The following is a 16261-nucleotide window of genomic DNA, read 5'->3' on the forward strand; positions in this document are numbered from 1 at the left end:
AGTTAATCAAATACGTTTCGTTTCTAAGTGTTTAAAGAAGTTTTAAAGTGCGAAAATTTCTACATGTTTTATTTCAAGAAATGGTATCAAGAAATGTTATAGCATCCGCTGGTAAAAGAAAAATTAAAGAAAATATTGTTTTCTTAAATTTTACTATTGAGAAGACAATTATGATATAGGTTGTGAATGTTGCAAGTAAAATTCATGTTTATTCGACTTTTTTTATTTTATTTTCTTAATGTACATATATTTAAAATACACACCGAAAATTACATATTGTGAATATTTTCGAAGTTACACGCAATTTTTAAAGGGCGTTTCATAGAGCGGAAGTTCATCCCAAACTCTAAACGCATTTTAATCCAAATCGTCTTTTCAAAGTCGGTGACCAACATTACTCGAAAACAGCTATATCGATTAGTCTCAGATTTTAACACGAGCTTCTTAAATATATTTTTTAGTAATTAATCGAAGATTTTTTCTCATCGATAAATATTTTTTATAAAAAATTTAAGGCCGACATTTTGGTTAAAAATCATTTTTTTTTTTTTGAGAAATCGCGATTTTGTTAAACAAAAGTTATTTTGGTTATCGCTTCAATTATTTCCTAGATTGAACATTACTTTAACGAAATCCGTTTGGTTTTTGTAATTTCAGAGGATTCAGTTCAGAGATGTAGTAGTCACCGCAAAACGTGTTTTTTGTGAGGAGCTCCATGAGATTAGCTGTAGTTCCTTTCCAAACGAATATTTTTGCTTTTGCTAAAAGTTTTCTCAATTTGGAAAACTCACTTTTTCGGCCTTCTATTTGTACATATCGTCACCTGAAATGCAAAATAACGTATCATCAAAAAAATCGAAATTGAGTGTCTTATTGATTACGCTTCACTACTTCAAATTATATACATAATATTAAATATGTTCAACATTTTCTGGTTCTGCGGTCATATATAAACCAGTCTTAACCAATATTAATATTTTGTTTCACTCATGTTCGATTTTATTTCGTGTTTCATTCATGCCACTGTAAATTTCTGAAAATGTTGTTACGTTATTTTGCATTTCAGGTGACGATATATAGGTCCTTAAAAGGAAAAGATGTTCTGAACAAACTATGTAATTTTCCCTTAGAAAGGGCACGTACTTTCCCACTAATTTTTAATTATAATGTAACTCCACCCATATATTCTGTGTACAAGAATTGTATTAAAAAGCACGTCTGTATTTTATAATCGTCTATCACAAAATACTCCGCTTCTTTATTGAATACCTCCTTAAATATACATTTGGTTAACGGATTGTAGCATCACGCCATATGATACATATGTGCATACATATATATGAATGTCTATAGTTTACATATTAGATTTACATTTACATTCGCTAAGCTAGAGTGAAACTGCTAGTCTACGAATACAAGGAATAAAAGGAGGATACAATCATATTGATCATTCAGTATTCAGCAATCAGCTGACTGGTATCGGTTTGCGTTCTTACTAATTATGCGCAGGACTGCATTTTACTGAACTTAAATCTTGAACATCCTGCCCGGCTGAACCCTCGTGGTTCAGTAATTCTTCTGTAGGACCTGTTAGGCGGCATAACTTCTGCACCGGTCGCTGACAGCGCTGCTTACTAGGAAGTCCATTTGATGATGTCTGGTTGGTATTGTACTCTATGGTCACGGTACGAACCAGGCCATCACTGCCCGGGTGAACGTCAATCACCCGTCCCATACGCCAAACTGATGGTGGCAAATTTTCACCACGTATAAGAACCACATCTCCCCGCTGAACATTGGGTTCCGATCTAGTCCATTTGTTCCGTGTCTGAAGAGTATTTGGATATTCGGATTGCCAGCGGCGCCAAAAATGCTCCAACATTTTCTGGAGGCGTTGCCAATATCGAAGACGATTTTCTGGAGCTTCAGGCAATGGAGGATCTGGACGACAATTGAGTGGTCGTCCGATCAGAAAGTCACCCGGTGTTAGAGCTATCCCTCCTTCAGGATCATCGTAGAGAGCTATCAGTGGTCTCGAATTTAGACACGCCTCGATGCGAGTCAGGAGAGTAGACAATTCAGTGTAACGCAATGTCTGGCTGCCCATGATCCTCAGCAGATGCTTTTTAGCTGAACGAACTGCTGCCTCCCATAGACCGCCGTGATGAGGTGCGGAAGGTGTTATGAACTTCCAACATGTACCTTCAGCTGCCAGATGTTGTTGAGCATGTGCTGTTACCCAAGCCTTTAAGTCTTCCTGCATTTGACGATTAGCCCCTACAAATTGTTTTCCATTATCACTGTATAAGGTGGCACAGATACCCCGTCGACTAATAAAACGATCGTAAACATCTATAAATGCCTGTGTACTCAAGTCCTCTGCCAGCTCAATGTGAACCGCTCGTGACGCCATGCAAATAAATATGGCAGCGTAGGTTTTTGTAGTCGGGGTAGTGCGATGCTTTCCCACACGTACATGGAATGGCCCGCAGTAATCCAAGCCACTACGAGAGAATGGTGGAGCCACTAGTACACGCTCTTTCGGAAGCGAAGCCATTTGTTGACGTTGTATAATTTTAAGATGCCTACGACATGTAGTGCAGGCCCAGATGAAAGACTTTACTTGAGCCCGTGCGCCTATAAGCCAGAAACGTTGTCTAAGGAACTGAAGCATTTGTTGTATTCCACCATGTAAGCAAAGTATATGAGCATCAGCGACTAGTAAATAAGCCAGAGCACCACGCGGAATTATAATTTGATGTCGCTGATCTTCACTTAAGTCGGAGTTTGTGAGTCGACCACCTACTCTCAGTATGCCGTCTGCATCCAGGAAAGGATTGAGTGCTAAGATTTCACTACGACCCGCAATTCTGGAATGTAATGCAAGAGACTTAATTTCTTCTTTAAAATGATTACCTTGTGCTTGTCGAACATGCAGAAGTAAGGCCCAGTGCTGTTCTGCGACTGAAAATACATCGTTCCTGTAACCACGATATTTGGGTAAACAGCGCCTTAACCAAACAGTGGTGTTAAGTAACCGACTCAATTTACTAAATTTCTCTATGAGAGGTATCCTGTTGTCTTTCGTGGACGTCATAATCCACTGGTAATTAGCTCTGGAAACGAAGATGGAGACCACACGAGATTCAGCAATCGAGAGGTGCTCCTCCTCCTCCGTTAAAGAAGGTAAACGCATTTCCTCCACGCCCTGGTGGATGCACGTCGGTCCGGTCCACCAAAGTTGATAATCTGCTAAGACGGCGGGAGATAAGCCTCTGCTTGCACAGTCGGCTGGATTTGATTCCGAGCGAATGTGCTTCCAAGCGTTGATGTCTGAATTGGCTTGAATGTAAGCTACCCGATTGGACACATATTGCTTGAACGTGGATGGTGGTTTGCGTATCCAGCATAAAACAATAGTAGAATCACTCCAATATGTACATGGGGCGTCCTGTAGACCTAAAGCTTGACGTACGTTGTCCATCGCCTTAGTTAGAAGATGAGCACCACACAGTTCGAGGCGTGGTATCGTCACATCCTTAATTGGTGCTATCTTCGTCTTCGCTGAAACAAGAGCTGTGCGTGACGTACCACCTTTATCTATCGTTTGAACATAAATAACTGCTGCATACGCTTTGCGACTAGCATCGCAAAAGCCGTGTAAATGCACTAAAGAGCCCACTCGTATGCCCAGCCAACGCGGAATACGAAGTCGTGTAATATCCGGCAAACTGTTGCAGAATATCACCCATGAATTGAGTAGCTCTGGAGGAAGTTCAGCATCCCATGGCAGACCAGCCTTCCATAAGTCCTGTATGAATAGTTTGGCCACCACGACTACAGGGGCCAATACCCCAGTTGGATCATATAATTTCGCCACGTCATTCAAAACCTTTCGCTTGGTATGCATTGACGTGTCGTCAACTAAGCCTACCTTGAAGAAGAGCTCGTCGCTCACTAGATCCCAGTAAAGACCCAATACCTTTGTTGTTGAGTTGTTCAACTCTAGTTCCGATGCAGAAACTGTTGTACCGGTTATCGCAGATAATACGTGTGTAGAATTGGAATTCCACTTTCCCAATATTAATTGTCCTTGTTTCAAAATAGTAGTTACATCTTGAGCACGGTTAATAGCAAGTTCATCGCTGTCGACGCTATCCAAATAGTCATCAACGTAGAAATTATAAAGTATGCTATGACGCGCTGTGGCAGCCCGGCTTGGGTCATAGATGACTTCATAATTGTCATTCGCACATTGACGCAGTGCGCGTATTGCGTTGAATGGACTACAAGCCATTCCATAAGTTACCGTCTTCAATTCGTACACTTGAAGAGGTTCATTTGGCGATTCACGCCAAAGTATTTGTTGCCATTTACGATGTCGTCTATCTACCAGTATTTGTCGGAACATCTTCTGTATGTCTGCAGTGATGGCTACCTTGCATTTGCGAAAACGGTGAAGGATGTCGACAATATTGGCATATAGTTGGGGTCCAGAAAACTGTGTATCGTTTAAGGATGTCCCATTCGATGTCTTCGCGGAAGCGTTGAAAACTACGCGAAATTTTGTGGTTACCGCATGATGAGGTATGAAGTACCCATTTTCTTTGTTGGTGAAAGCTTGCTTGCTAACCTCCATATGATCGAGAGAGATGTATTCTCGCATAAATGCAATATACTGCTCACGAAGACATGGGTCGTTCATCAACCGCCGCTCGAGTTGTAGAAACTGGCGGAGTGCCGAATGATGAGATTCTCCAAGAGCAGGAGCATCTGGTCGAAATAATATTTGCACCTGGTACCTGCCGTCTGAGGTACGGGTAACAGTATCGTTGAATATCGTCTCACAATCATCCACCTGTACTTCGGATGATAGTATGGGCTCTTCGAGTTCCCAGAAGCTTCTAAGTAACGTGTCTAGCCGTTGTTCGTTGACACATTTCGCAGTAAGAGATGTGTGTAAAGTGGAGGGAGCAGAACTTATGACTGGTCCAAATACTACCCAACCAAGACGAGTGTTTAAAGCGCAAAGTTGCTCTGGAGAACCCTGGATGAAACCCTCCTGAAAGAGACCCGTTAGTACGTCAGCACCAAGTAGCAGATCCACCGGACTTCAAGTGGCAAACGTTGGGTCAGCTAGTGTTAAATCCTTTAAATGGCTCCAAGCTTCTGCGCCTATATGCGTATCTGGCGTTACTGAGGTTATTGTCGGCACGACATAAGCCTCGAGTTTGAAGTTAATGTTGTTGTCAAAGGCAGCCTGCATCTGTACTGTTATATGACCCTTACTGTAGACTGCAGTGCTAGAACCAATTCCTTCAATTCGTATCTCCCCTGGACGCCTACGAAGACACATACGTTTTGTAGTAGCATCGGTAATCAGACTCACCTGAGAGCCCAGGTCGCAGAGGGCACGACACACGAATTGTCCTCCATTGTGATCGATCAGGATGACCTTCGCAGTCGCTAGTACAATGGTCCGGTCTCCATTAATGAGAAATGACCGGACCTTCCCCAAATGTCACTGTTGTCGTGGGTATACCTGTGGAACCTGGGTTGAAGGTGTGTCCAGGGATATATTCCGATCGGTTACGCGATTGTCGGTGTCTTCCTCCATAGTCGGTGTATTGTTCGCAACGTTGCCTTTGCAGAGCATCGTATGATGACGATGTACAATCACGAGATCCATGATCACTTCCAAGGCAGTTAAAACATAACGAAAGCCGCTTAACTGTATCCCAACGTTCCGGTTCGGAAAGATTAACGAACCGTTGACACTTGTGTATTCGGTGCCCGTTAGCGCAAAGTTGGCAAACAACCGTAACCCCTTTCACTGAATGTAACGGCTGAGATGAGTTTACCGTTGCAACGTTAGCCTTAACGGGACGGGTGGGTCTCTGATGAAGAGTTGATGTACCGTTCGTAGATCCTTGAGGCAAATTGTTGGCACGCTTCTCAATAAATGTCAAAAAGTCCTGATACATTGGTATGTTGTTCGTCCGAAGGCTCATCCCCCACTCATACCTGGTGATAGTGGGCAATTTAGGTAGCAGAAGTGGCACCAAGAGGGCGTCCCAATGCCTTACCGGAAGACCCATAACGCTTAAAGCTCGCATCACATTTTGGACGGTGTCAACTAGTCGAAGCAAGCCCTTCTGGGATTCGGCGGGTTGATTAGGTAAATTCAGGATACGCTGCACGTGCGATTCCACTAACAAGCGTGGATTATCAAATCGCCGTTTCATCTCCTGCCACATGTCCTCATAGCCGCCTGTGTAAAGTCCACCGACCAATGGTACGCTATCAGCATTGACATGTTGGCGTAACTTGCTTAATTTATAACTGGAATCCAGATCCTTACGATTGTGAACTAGTGCCTCGAACAAATCTTTAAAAGGCAGCCAATTCGCTGGGTCACCATTGAACACAGGAATCTTAATTGGATCTAATCGCATGTCCAATTGATTCGCCACACAAACACCACCTTCACTAGCGCCACATATACGACGTAGTCGAATACATATTTGTGTGTACAGCAACTGCGTAGCAGCCAAGAAGTCGTCATGTGTGGTCAATTCGCTGGCTTGTGCTGAAGACACCAGATCCGTATGATACTCCATAAACCTTTCAAAATGCTTGTCCAATTGTCTACGAATCACATCGCACTCAATGCTGTCCGGATCGTAATTAGCTGCTTCTGTCATTTTGCTAATGCGCACAATTGCGGCATGCGCTGAAGTACGTAGATTCAAACTAGCCATCATAAAAAACTTGACATTAAAACGGGATTGAAAAGTTCCTCACAGGAGGCACCAAAAAGATGTACAAGAATTGTATTAAAAAGCACGTCTGTATTTTATAATCGTCTATCACAAAATAGGAGGCTTCTTTATTGAATACCTCCTTAAATATACATTTGGTTAACGGATTGTAGCATCACGCCATTTGATACATATGTGCATACATATATATGAATGTCTATAGTTTACATATTAGATTTACATTTACATTCGCTAAGCTAGAGTGAAACTGCTAGTCTACGAATACAAGGAATAAAAGGAGGACACAATCATATTGATCATTCAGCATTCAGCAATCAGTTGACTGGTATCGGTTTGCGTCCTTACTAATTATGCGCAGGACTGCATTTTACTGAACTTAAATCTTGAACTTCTGTGTATGATTAATTTAAGTTCTTTCCAACGGGCTGGTGCGTATGAGTAACATTTTTCCTCTAGACACGAATAACGGAAAATTTTGACCAAATAGATATTCATGCATCTTTCATGGTAATTTTTATTTGAATCAATTTATTTTATTTACATAAGTATATACTTCCAGTACCATATTTCTCAGTAATTTCTTAATTAAATTTTAATTTCTTTTGAGTGTAATTTTCTAAAATTTAAAAAATCAACTTCATTTTTGGTCTATCACAGCGTATGTTTTTTGATTTACAATATAAATTATCATTAATTTTAAATGTGTTAAGATACGTGTATATTTATTGCTGCCAATATAGAAAATACATATAGAAATACATATTACTTCTGGTGGGGGACTAAAATGAGAGAATTATTTCATTCTTATTTTATATTATTTATATTCCTAATACATATGTTGAATAATAAAGAAACTAAATATATTATTTTGACCCATTGGTCAGTTATCTATGTCCGTTTTAAATATGTCTTAAAATACTGTTCACGTTATTTTAATTCTGTAAACTATTTTAAAATATTTTTATAGTCAAAATGTTTTTACAAGGCAGTTATGTTGTGGTAAACAAACATACACACATTTTGCTTTAAACTTTAAATTTTTATGAAAACTGAAAATTATTTATGCAGCAACATTTTTACCATGCACAATTACCGTTAAAATTCTACACATGGCCTTCGCACCAAAGGCGCGCTAGAAAATAAATTTATTGGCTGCGTAAATTTGCGTAAATATTTTTACGTGTTTACAGTCGACCAAAGAATAATAATGGAAAAATACCACCCAAACAGGTAAGCAGCTGACGCGGGGTAACTAAGTAAGTATGGGAATACGTGCAATTCAAAAAAGCAAATACATTTTTGAGCAAAGAGCAAAGTAACAGATATTGTAAAAAATCTTTCTATATGTTATAGACAAACAGCAAACGTTATGTGGATATTTTTTGTTATTAGTAATTATTTGCGATTTTGCGTTGGAAAGCTTTGTGGAAAGAACCCTGCCTTGAAAATATTGTTGGTTGTCAAAAAAGTCTTGCGGTATTTTCGCTAGTTGGGGCTCAAAGCGCGCAGTTCTAGTTTTATTCGTCGCATCGGGTCATGCTATACCTTTTTGAAAAGCTCATTTCACGCGCTAACACGTGTTTGATTGATTGTCGTTTTCTTTAAGTCGTTCGTGAGTTATAGCGTCGCAAACATGGAGCAAAATAAAGAGAAAATACGCCATATTTCACAGTACAGACTGTTATAAACCATTTGAAGAAGCTTGGAATCACTAAGAAGCTCGATGTATGGGTGCCGCACGAATTGATTCAATAAAAATACCGCAAGACTTTTTTGACAACTCAATACAAACAACTACCTAAGTATGTAAGCGAGTTCGTATTTAAATACATATGTATTACTGGTAAATCCAATGTAATCTGATTAAAATACTTTCGTGGTGATAATGTGGAGTCCGCTATTTAATGGGTAAAACAATTTTACGCTGTACTTGGAAAACGGCCAAACATTCACGCTTTTAACATCGCATCTTTCTTTGAATAGTCTTGCCTTAAACTGACAATACTTCCTCTAGTCTTAGTATACTAAAAATGGTAAATTTATGGACCATTCTTTGGTTAATATTTCCCTCAAACTCAAAATATTAATTTTAGCTTGGACTAAGTATATATCACATTGATCTTAATATTAATATTTCATACATGTAATATGTAGCGATGAAACAAAGCGAGTTTACGACTTTTAATATACATACATAAGTTTTTAAAACGTGAAATTTGTTTGTAATCCTTTCATTATTTCGTCCAGCAATGAGTGTTGACATCTTACGCAAATGCTTTTTAACCAAAGTTTTGCCAACAAGCTTATTGTTGTACAAGTATATACAGTGAATAACAGAAATGACTAAAAGTTTGTGCTTCGTGCTTTATATCTGCATAAGTAAAGAAGTAGCAAAGACATTTTAAAAAGCTTTTTATTCATTTAGCTCATGTTCAATTCCTAATAAAATTATTAATAATAACGGGTGATTTTTTTGAGGTTAGGATTTTCATGCATTAGTATTTGACAGATCACGTGGGATTTCAGACATGGTGTCAAAGAGAAAGATGCTCAGTATGCTTTGACATTTCATCATGAATAGACTTACTAACGAGCAACGCTTGCAAATCATTGAATTTTATTACCAAAATCAGTGTTCGGTTCGAAATGTGTTTATCGACAAATTTTGTTCAGCGATGAGGCTCATTTCTGGTTGAATGGCTACGTAAATAAGCAAAATTGCCGCATTTGGGGTGAAGAGCAACCAGAAGCCGTTCAAGAACTGCCCATGCATCCCGAAAAATGCACTGTTTGGTGTGGTTTGTACGCTGGTGGAATCATTGGACCGTATTTTTTCAAAGATGCTGTTGGACGCAACGTTACGGTGAATGGCGATCGCTATCGTTCGATGCTAACAAACTTTTTGTTGCCAAAAATGGAAGAACTGAACTTGGTTGACATGTGGTTTCAACAAGATGGCGCTACATGCCACACAGCTCGCGATTCTATGGCCATTTTGAGGGAAAACTTCGGACAACAATTCATCTCAAGAAATGGACCCGTAAGTTGGCCACCAAGATCATGCGATTTAACGCCTTTAGACTATTTTTTGTGGGGCTACGTCAAGTCTAAAGTCTACAGAAATAAGCCAGCAACTATTCCAGCTTTGGAAGACAACATTTCCGAAGAAATTCGGGCTATTCCGGCCGAAATGCTCGAAAAAGTTGCCCAAAATTGGACTTTCCGAATGGACCACCTAAGACGCAGCCGCGGTCAACATTTAAATGAAATTATCTTCAAAAAGTAAATGTCATGAACCAATCTAACGTTTCAAATAAAGAACCGATGAGATTTTGCAAATTTTATGCGTTTTTTTTTTAAAAAAAGTTATCAAGCTCTTAAAAAATCACCCTTTATTTGATATAGAAATTGGCGAGCTTCGGGGTGGCCTTCTACCGAATATATCGGCCAATATGTGGGTAAAGAAGAGAGCGTATTTTGTTTATAACAGTGTATCTTTGTGTCTAAAAAAGATAAATTTGAGCGAAAATTTGGCCTAACCCCTATATAACTAATATCAGGATTTTCGAACATCCCGCTGACTTTACTCTATATGATTCGTTTTGCACCTTAAAGTTTTTCCCTGGCTTTGATTTTTGCAAGTTGCAAGAGTACAAAATATTCGGCTGCACCGAAACTTAGCCGTCCTTACTAGTTTAAAGTGTGTTTTTTCTCAACAAATATTCTTTTAAGTGAAATGTACAGAGTTAGAATGAGAATCAAAACGAACACTAGTTTTCTGTCGGTATTTAAAGCAAAAAATTACTTCATAAAATCATGTTTGTTTGATTCTTATGTATCAACAAACATTGACCTCAAAAAAGAATTTGACATTCCTTATCACTGGTGGGCGAAATGAAAAGTCTTATATCGAGGGAGAATTTATTCATTCTGATTTTATTTTAATATTTTCATTGCTTATATATTTATGAAAAAAAAAAACAAAGTATCGAATTCTAAGAAAAGTGCAAATAAAACCAAAACAACTCATATGTACTTGCACCTTACAGAAACTATCAAAAAATAGCTAATCTCTAGTATTAATCCATAACCCTAGATTACAAAAAATTGTCCGTGCAAGATTTGGCATACTTTCGACTAAATTCTGTATAAACTCATTTGGAATGCCAATTCATTATCGCTGTACCCCTGGTCAAAACTCGTCCAGATTCATTGGGGTTGATCGGTGTTGTCATAATCTTCATTAGACCATTGACCACAAATTCTCAATCGGATTGAGATCAGGAATTTGGCTAGCGACTGCATTAATAAGAAATTTAGTTAAGCAAGCTATTGCTACAAAGTTTTTGATGTTCGTTTTGGGTCGTCATTATGTTGGAATATAACTTCTTCTTTACGACAAGCACTCTGTACAAAAGTTCTATTAAATTTCGCCAACTGAAAAAGCTCGTATGTATCGTTCACCAATCTATCACGAAATAGGCCACATCTTTATTTAATATCTCCTTAGACATACATTTAGTTAACGGATTGTAGCATCACGCCACATGATACGTATGTACACATATATATGTATGCTCATAGTTTACATATTGTAAGTTTACATTTACATTCACTATGCTGGGGTGGAACTACTAGTCTACGTATACAAGGCTAAAAGGAGGACACAATTGTAATGATCATTCATCACAATTATACTGATATTGGTTTGTGTCCGTACTAATTAAGCGCAGAACTGCATGTAAAGAACTTAAATCTTGAACACATTCCTTTCCACAAAATCGGGTACATGGTCTGCAAAATAGGCAGATAGTCTTCTTTTCTCATTGTTCCAAAGAATTTTGTAAAGGTGTTGCATGCCACCACCATTGGCAATGCCAGCAATATTGTTTGCCAACTGGTTGAAAATAATTAAATTTTGATTCGACCACATTACAAGCTTTCAGTCATCTCCTGTCTAATTTCGGTGCTCTCTGTTGAATTTCAACTATTCCTTAACGTTCTATACAGAAAATGTAGATTTTTATTTTTTACCGTTGCGATATAGCCAATGTCGAGGAGTGCTCTTCTGGCATTTCATTTACTAAAAAGCTTGTTTATTTCTATAAATGCGTTCCTTTGTGTCAAGTACTTGTTTCTTTTCTTATGACGTGCGTCTGCATCCGTCAATTTTATTGTGGCTTTGACTTATGAGGTGGGGACAATAGGTCACCTTTTCTGAACGCTAGTGACCATCACTTATTTATTTAAGTATTGGCTTATTTTAAGTACTTTAGATATCTTACGAGGGCTGTCCGATAAATAACCGACCTCAACGTGAAGCTAGCGGCACATCTGAAAAAAAAGTTTCTACTTCAAATTGTGCATATTATAATAGCTACTCGCCAAAATTTCAGAAATTTATCTTGCGCAATTATCTGTTGACAGTCGTTTTTGTGAGTCTATTTCGGTGATTTCCCCAAAATGGAAAAAATTGAATATCGAGCTGTAATTAAATTTTTATTTTTGAAAGGCAATACGCCTTCACAAATCAAAGATGAGTTGGACTCTGTGTATGGTGACTCTGCACCATCGTTTACCACCGTAAAATTTTGGGCAGCTGAATTTAAACGTGGTCGCAGGAGCTTGGAAGATGATGTAACCACTAACGATAACATCGCTAAAGTTCATCAATTGGTACTAGACGACCGCCGGATTAAAGTTAGGGAAATAGCTGAGATTATGAAGATGTCAAAAGAAACTGTTTGTCACATATTAAACCAAGATTTGGGCATGAGAAAGCTGTCCGCGCGTTGGGTGCCGCGTTTGCTTATACTAGACCACAAACGTGCGCGCATGAACATTTCCAGCGCTCTGTTGGCTCAGTTTAGAGGCAATAAGACCGAGTTTTGGCGCCGATTGATAACTGTAGACGAAACTTGGATTCATCATTATACGCCCGAAACAAAAATCCAATCTAAACAGTGGATTGAAAAGGGGGAACCAGCCCCAAAAAAACCTAAAGCTGTGTATTCGGCTGGGAAAGTGATGGCGAGTGTTTTTTGGGACAGCCATGGAATTATTTTTATCGACTATCTTGAAAAAGGAAAAACTATAACAGGAGCATACTACGCATCATTATTGGACAAGCTACAGGAAGAAATTTCGAAAAATCGGCCACATTTGCAAAAAAAGAAAGTCTTGTTCCACCAAGACAACGCACCATCTCACACCTCAACAGTCGCCATGGCGAAAATCCACGAATTGCGGTTCGAACTGCTTGACCATCCACCTTCTTCACCGAATCTAGCACCAAGCGACTTTTTTTGTTTCCTCAACTTAAAACTGCGCTCGGCGGCCAGAGATTTTCGTCAAATGAGGAGGCAATCTCTTTCGTGAACTCGTATTTTGCAGACAAAGACGCCAAGTACTATTTGGAAGGGTTGCAGAGATGGGAGCATCGCTGGGAGAAGTGTGTGGAGTTACAAGGAGACTATGTAGAAAAATAAAAAAAAAAATTTTGAAAAAGTCGCGTGCATCATGGTTAGGTCGGTTATTTATCGGACAGCCCTCGTATGTGTTAAGACCTGAGCTTGTGATGAATACAATACTCCCTTATTTTGAAGGCCACTATTAAAAAAAATATTTTTTATGCATAAATATGTTGTTACCACGTGCAATAAAGCATAATATCAAATAAATGTTTTATTTAAGTTGCGAACAATGCAAAACTTACAGCTAACTTTGATATTTTTTATTGAATAACGAAGAGAATAGTCCATGAGTACATGTGAGTAGCCTTAGTTTATTATAAGTTCTTCTTAGAATTCGGTACTTTTTTATATTATTAGACATTTTGTTTGGAATTGAACATGAACTCAAGGAATAAAATTTATTTGCCACTTCTTTACTTATTCAGATATAAATACACGAAGCACAAACTTGTACTTATTTTTACTCCCCACTGTATGTATTAACTATAGCCGTGTTTTATTTGACCATAACAAACTAATAGCTAAATCATGAAGAAGAAAAACGCACTTAGCTTATTTCATATATTCGCTTAAAAATGAATTGTGTTGGTAATGTGGACAAGAAAAATTAGCTTATATGCAATTTAGTTTGAAATTTCAAATTTGTAAACGGAATATTAATATGCTATACAAATATATTTATTTTAGTGGCTTGAGGTCTAGGATACAAAAAACAGAAAACAAGTTTTCATACTTGTCTTAATTTTAACTTAATACTCATCCAAAAAATTTGTAATTTTGCTTTGTTTTCATTTTCATCTGTCAAAATGAGGTTTCTCGCTTTGCCAACTACTTTTTTTTTGGAAAAACTTTGCTATTGTGAATGAAGAAAAGCGATGAACTGGCAATGCCTCAAGTTCAATATACAAGCTATGATAGCTTATGACAAGCCGACATTTGCTTAATTTGCTGGTCAAATAAAACACGCCTTATGTAAAAGAAGTCGACTGTTTTCAACGCAGCGATACTTTCATTTCCTCACCTATATACTATTGTAAATATTATTGTCTGATCTTCATGACTTTTTGTTTTCTTAAAGAAGCTTCTAATGACTATATTTCAAAACATGTAAGGAAATACAAAGTTGAAGTAACTTCGGGTTTAGTGCCTTGATCCCAAAAATAAAATGCTACTTTCAACGTCTTTGTGGAAATTCAATTTCTTCTAATGACTATATTTTAAAACATGTAAGGAAATACAAAGTTGAAGTAACTTCGGGTTTAGTGCCTTGATCCCAAAAATAAAATGCTACTTACAACGTCTTTGTGGAAATTCAATTTCTACCCATCATAACGTGTTTTTTTTCACTTTCTATAGAGATGAATGCTCCTTTTCCGACACAAATTAATTTTCATTTGCAGCTGTGCAAATATGAATAATACGTTTAAAAGAGTTGAGATGCAGTTTTTTAAATGATGCTAGTCTAAATAAAAACATCAAAAATAATTCTTTCAATTACGTGATAATAAACTAAACTAAATATTTGTTTTGTGAGGAAGTTGAAGCTGAAAATAAGTAATAAGGCAAAAACAAAAGAATTTAAGACAGCCACTTTAAGTAAAGTTGAAATTAAACAACTTAGCTGAATAATACTTTGTAAACATAAAATATACATACACATATGTATATAGTAAATGTGATAAATCATAACTTAACATAGAGTAATTTTATTTGTGGGAAAGACTCCTTTGGGAAACTTTTCAACACAAATTTACCCATTACATAAAATGCTTAATAAGGCATGCGGAATAAATATATGTATGTAAATCTGATAACTATTGCATTACCATAGTACATTTATAGCTCAACTTGAATGCATCTTCTGAAGCCTGCGGCTATGGGCTGGTACAAATTTAGTTTACTCTGCCTCGGGGTTGAGCAAAAAACAGCAACGAAGTTACACCACTGAAACGCCTTTGATAATAAATTATGCGCGTTATTACATCAAATCAACCCATAAAGAAAAATCATTTCGGGCCATTTGAAAAGAGGCATCTACTTCGCTTCGAGCAAAAATAAATCTTTTTCATGACTTTGTCGCTCGTTGGATTTCATCATACCCTGAACAAGGTACATAAAGTGTATAAAATGTGCAACATGATAAGCTGTGCCCATTTAGCTATTTTAGTCTGTGTGTATATACGCGAATTAGTCTCTCAGTTTTTGAGATATCGATGTAAAAATTTGAACATGTATATTTCTTCCCAAGAATTCGTTTATTTCTCGGAAGCTTTGATATCGGATCACTATAGCGAATAGCTATCATATCTATACATAGTACAAGGCATGTAAACTGAATGGTCAAAATCTATTTCTTTAAGTCATATTTTATATTTCTGAATGGTATTATAGCAGTAGAGTAATTGGAGTCAACGTTTTTTTTTGGGGGGTTTTACTTAGGTATTATCTCTTTCATTATAACAGTTAAGTTTAGATATGACCATACTTACGTATTTGATTTAAGCGTTAAGGCTAATTACAATTAAAAAGCAATATTGTTTTAATAACATAAATAATTGTTTACAGATTTGAAAAATTCAGCGAAAATAACATTCGTCATTAATCGTAAAAAATGCGATACCGCTATAAGTAAGAAATTCTATTGCAACGCTGTTTACGGAAGACAGGGATAAATGAATTAATTGAAGAGAGCAATATTTTTACCATGTGAAGGATTCCCGAAAGCATTTTTAGATAATTTGTTGCCTTCTGATCAGATTTTAGAACTTTTAAGATCATAAATAATATAAATATTTGTAAACAGTTAAGTAAGATATGGCGATAATTAAGAATACAGTTTTCGAAGAGCAGACAAGTTAACCTAAAGTAAGTATCTATATAGTGCTGGTACCTTAATATTCGTAATATTTACAGAATATTTCTAGATCTCGAATAAAATTCGAAAAACGGTGAATATAAGCAGATCATATACATATATATCTTATTTACGACTCGTACAGATATTCA

At 37.4% G+C, this 16261-nt stretch overlaps 2 protein-coding genes across 2 annotated transcripts; both read right to left on the reverse strand.

Annotated features, from left to right (window-relative positions):
- Positions 1–1495: 1495 nt before the first annotated feature.
- On the reverse strand, positions 1496–5089 carry LOC125777468 (uncharacterized). Its single transcript, XM_049452484.1, has 2 exons — positions 4126–5089; positions 1496–4092 (listed from the first exon to the last, which is right to left on the reverse strand). The coding sequence occupies exons 1-2, from the start codon at positions 4703–4705 to the stop codon at positions 1496–1498; spliced, it is 3177 nt and encodes a 1058-aa protein (XP_049308441.1). The 5' UTR covers positions 4706–5089.
- Positions 5090–5521: 432 nt separating this feature from the next.
- On the reverse strand, positions 5522–6761 carry LOC125777469 (uncharacterized). The gene is made up of 2 exons (XM_049452490.1): positions 5862–6761; positions 5522–5731 (listed from the first exon to the last, which is right to left on the reverse strand). The coding sequence occupies exons 1-2, from the start codon at positions 6759–6761 to the stop codon at positions 5522–5524; spliced, it is 1110 nt and encodes a 369-aa protein (XP_049308447.1).
- Positions 6762–16261: the final 9500 nt, after the last annotated feature.

Source organism: Bactrocera dorsalis, chromosome 1 (assembly GCF_023373825.1).
Source record: "Bactrocera dorsalis isolate Fly_Bdor chromosome 1, ASM2337382v1, whole genome shotgun sequence".
Lineage (NCBI taxonomy): Eukaryota > Metazoa > Arthropoda > Insecta > Diptera > Tephritidae > Bactrocera > Bactrocera dorsalis.